The sequence below is a fragment of the Meriones unguiculatus genome, chromosome 3 (genome assembly GCF_030254825.1).
Source record: "Meriones unguiculatus strain TT.TT164.6M chromosome 3, Bangor_MerUng_6.1, whole genome shotgun sequence".
NCBI lineage: Eukaryota > Metazoa > Chordata > Mammalia > Rodentia > Muridae > Meriones > Meriones unguiculatus.
Window position 1 is genome coordinate 13,725,293 of NC_083351.1, and position 4,487 is coordinate 13,729,779.

General features: G+C 61.8%; 1 protein-coding gene across 1 annotated transcript; it reads left to right on the top strand.

Moving 5' to 3' along the window:
• Positions 1–522: 522 nt before the first annotated feature.
• Positions 523–3,367, top strand: Fam43b (family with sequence similarity 43 member B). The gene has a single exon (XM_021630749.2). It carries the CDS (start codon positions 1,412–1,414, stop codon positions 2,420–2,422), a length of 1,011 nt encoding a protein of 336 aa, XP_021486424.1. The 5' UTR covers positions 523–1,411; the 3' UTR covers positions 2,423–3,367.
• The last annotated feature ends 1,120 nt before the right edge of the window (positions 3,368–4,487 follow it).

The following is a 4,487-nucleotide window of genomic DNA, read 5'->3' on the forward strand; positions in this document are numbered from 1 at the left end:
CACATGAGAGCAGTAACAAACTCAGAGAAAGGAGTGTGTGTCCCAACAGGTAGGGCTGTTTCTCAATATGCTAGAGCCCTCCCAGGAAGAACCAGTCACTCCCCAGGGAATGGAGACAGGTGCCTGGACTCTATGCAGTAGATGGACAAAGGTTGGAGGGAAAGGGGAGGAGCAGCCATGGGGTCACTGAGGTCTTAGTGGCCCATCCCCTTAAAGCCTTGTGACCCTGTAGTGTCTGTCTCTAGGATCTGATGAGATAGTGGATGTTAACACCTGGGAACTCAAAAAGGCATCTCTGCAGATAGCACATTATCTGTTTAATCTTCAAAGGGCCAAAAGCTGCACTTTGATCAGAGGGAGAGCTTTTCTGCTGAAATTCCCACAGACTCAGGTCTGCTCTGGAAACCCCTCCCCACCACCAAGAATCCTCTCCTCGCCTCTGTGTAATCAGTCTCTCAGCCTGCCCACGACCTTGGAGGAACCTGAGAGAAAGCTTCACCAAACCACAGTACTTTTCCACTGCTCTGCTCGGCCACCTCAGCTGGCTTGGTGCTGTGCAGAGAAGAGGCAAAAAGGTACCAGGCCCCAGCAGGAACCCACCGCAGATCTCCGCTCTTGGTTCTCAGAAATGCGGCTGGGGACGCACAGTGGGTGAGGGGCAGCAGGCCGGAATCCTAGAAAGAGGATGGGCTCTCCCCGGGAACTTGAAGCCCACCAGTAAGGCTGGAGAAATCTGCATTCGTAAATCCCTCCGCAATATTTTGGGGGGGATTTCCATTCCTTAGCCGCCCCTCTACTCGTCATCCTTCCAATGATAAAGCTTGAAACAGTCCCAGCGCGCGCCTGTGCTGGGTCTTGGGAAGAGCGAGTCTGCGCGCGCCAGGGGGAGGGGGGAAGAAAGGGAGGGGACAAGAGAGCTAGCGGTCCCGCCCGGTGATGTAGGCAGCCCAGGGAGGTGGAGCCGCGCGCGACGCCTGAAGGAGTCCCCACCGCAGCGGTGCTCTCGGTCCGCCTCATCCAGCAGCCACCAGCCCCAGCTGGAGAGACGTCCCCGCCGCCGACCGGCGGCAGGGGACCGTGGCAACCCCACCCGCACCCCCTTTTTCCGGCCTGTGGGACATCCAATGCTCCAGACCCCTGTCCCTCCTTGCTTCCCAGACGGCTGGAGTCATTCCCGGGAGAAGCTGTGCCGGGCCGCTCAAGCAGCCGCACCGGCATCTCGGCGGCCAGCCCGGCTGGGCACCGGGCATCTGCCAAGCCGGCCCCGCCGGACGCCGGGCATCTCACGCAACGACTGTCTCCGGCCGCCGCCCAGCCTCTCGCAAGTCCTGGGCGGGAGGCTTCCGAGCGCCTCCGGCGTCCCCGGGACCCGAGTGAGCCCCCCGCGCTCCCAGCCCTTCGGGCCGCCACGATGCTGCCCTGGAGACGGAACAAATTCGTGCTAGTGGAGGACGAGGCCAAGCGCAAGGCGAAGAGCCTGAGCCCCGGGCTCGCCTACACGTCGCTGCTCTCCAGCTTCCTGCGCTCCTGCCCGGACCTGCTGCCGGACTGGCCTCTGGAGCGTCTGGGCCGCGTGTTCCGCAGCCGGCGCCAGAAAGTGGAGCTCAACAAGGAGGGCCCCACCTACACCGTGTGGTACCTGGGCAACGCCGTGACCCTGCACGCGAAGGGCGACGGCTGCACTGACGACGCCGTGGGCAGGATCTGGGCGCGCTGCGGCCCGGGAGGGGGCACCAAGATGAAACTGACGCTGGGCCCGCACGGCATCCGCATGCAGCCCAGCGAGCGCGGCCCCGGGGGCTCGGGGGCCCGCAAGCCGGCGCACGCCTACCTGCTGCCGCGCATCACCTACTGCGCGGCGGACGGGCGCCACCCGCGCGTCTTCACCTGGGTCTACCGCCACCAGGCGCGCCACAAGGCCGTGGTGCTGCGCTGCCACGCCGTGCTGCTGGCGCGGGCGCACAAGGCGCGCTCCCTGGCCCGCCTGCTCCGGCAGACCGCGCTGGCGGCCTTCAGCGACTTCAAGCGGCTGCAGCGCCAGAGCGACGCGCGCCACGTGCGCCAGCAGCACCTCCGCGCAGGGGGCGCCGCCGCCTCGGTACCCCGAGCCCCGCTGCGCCGCCTGCTCAACGCCAAGTGCGCTTACCGGCCCCCGCCGGCCGAGCGAGGCCGCGGGGCTCCGCGGCTCAGCAGCATCCAGGAGGAGGACGAGGAGGAGGAGGAGGACGCGAGGGACGACGACGACGAGCAGGACGCCTGGGACAGCGAGGGAGGAGGCCTGGCGCGCGAGCGGCCCGAGGTGCTCAGCCTGGCCCGGGAGCTGAGGACGTGCAGCCTGCGGGGCGCCCCGGCACCTCCGCAGCCAGCGCAGCCCCGCGGCTGGAAAGCCGGCTCCAGGGAGCGGGCGGGCCAGGCGTGCTGAGAGCGCCGGGCTTGGACTCGGGGGGGGCCCCCACCTCGGGCCCAGCAGACGAACCTGGACTCCGACCCCGCCCAGCCCGCTTCCGCCCCCTTGGTCCCTGGCCTGCTGCCCTCGCGTAGTGGTCGCCTTGCTCCTCAACCTAGCTCGTGGTGAAGCCGGATATGCCCTTGATTGTTGGGGGTGGAGGGGAGTTGCAGGAGGGAGTTTCCCTCGCCCACCACTGTGGAATTGCCCCCATGCTTTCTGCCAAGTGTCTGCCCACAGACCAACCTGCTCTCTTCCAAAACAGCCTCTCAGGAGAAAGGGGGAAATGTTTGTGGAACTCCTGGAGGACGGGTTTGAACCCAGGACCCCCATCTAGGGTAGAAGTAATGGCCCTGCCCTTGATCTCTTATTCCTTATGGTAAGAACCACCCGGGAGAGATTTCAGATAAGGAAGAGAGTGGAGTGTCTGGGGAGAACTGAGGGCACCCACCTGGGACCACACACACAGGGAGGAATTCTTGGTTTTACTCGCTGTCCTTGGAAGGCTCCTGACACATCACTACTCCACCTCTAAAGGGGCCTGGGATGGTCCTGTCTGCCTGCAAAGGACAGTGGGACAGGTCACAGCCCTGCACTAGGCAGCTATCCAAGCCTCTGCCTTGGCGATCCTACAGGACACCACTCACCCCGTCTCTGCAGACAGATAACTGGTCTACTCTAGGTACCGTGCTCTGGACCAAGATGGGACCTCCAAGGGAGGTAAGGACTCATGCCCCAAACAAGCCGAGGCTCTCAGGGCAAGTAGGTCCAGACCACAGCTGTACTTACATGCCCGATGAGGGAGGGAGAGATAATAACAGGCGAAGTGAGCCCTGCCCGGGTGTCTATGCAAGGCCATCACAACCCAAAGATCTATGTCATCTACTGATCATTGTAAATAAAGTGGTACTGCTTTTTCCAGCTCTGTCACCCCGTCTGTGTAGTGCTTGCCAGGCCTGCTGTGGGTGAGACTGTCATGGTGAGCCCCAAAGACGGGAGAAGGTCCAGGAAAATAGCCCTCTTTGGCATCCGTACCCACCTCTCCGGATGCCCTGGCAATGCCCGGCAGGGACTGCTGCCTGGAAGCTCTTCCCAGGATGTCAGGGGAGGAGGCAGTAACATATGCTTTGTCTGAAAACTGCACAAGCCAAGTCCTACAGGAGCAGCCTGTCTGTCTGTCTGTCTCTGCCTCCCACGATGTCTGTACACCAGACGCTTGGGATGCAAGTCTCTCTGGAGCATTTGGCAGAGGGGGAGGAGGGTTGCTGAGTTAGGGGTCTCTCTCTGGCTGTGTATGTGTCATAGCCTCTAGTATAGACCAGGGCCCCACCCGGTTCACGATGAGAGGAGGGCAGAGGGGAGGAGAGGAAGGTGAGCAGCCCAGATTTCTTTTGAAAGACTGGAGAGTTGTGCCCAGTCCCTGCGACAGTGATTTTGAGCTCTGATATTGTCAGCCCTGGGCTGAGCTGGGCACTGATCCCAGAACTACTCGGAGCCTACACAAGTAGCCTGGGCTGTGGCTGGTGATCAAAATGACACTCTTTCCCAGAGCTACTGGAAGAGGGATGGCGGCCACCCCATGATGGCTGACCCCTCACGGGGTCAGAAGTCTGCTAGAGGAAGCCAAGGCAGCTCTACACACCAGCCTGACAAGGACCAGTTAGGCAAAGATGTCCTGTCTGCTGTGTCCCTCATACAAGGCTTCTGCTGGTGTTTTCCCCACATCAGACAGAAGAGGTTGCGTGCCACACCCGCAGAGGATTGTGGGCTTCAGAGGAAGCCTCTGGGGTTGTAACAAGGTCACAAGCTTGACCTGCTGAACCCATATGGTACAGAAGATGTTCCTAAACCTACTCATCGGGACCAGGGCTGCTGGAGCCCTCTCCCGGGCTGGGACATTCTCACCCGAAGTGCTTCGAATTTAAGGGGCAGACACTGGATGATAACTTACAGGCTTGATCCCAGACTCTGGCTCCCTCCTTCACTTTTCTCCTGGCAACCACCCAGCACAAAGTGCACACACACACACCCGTACAGACCC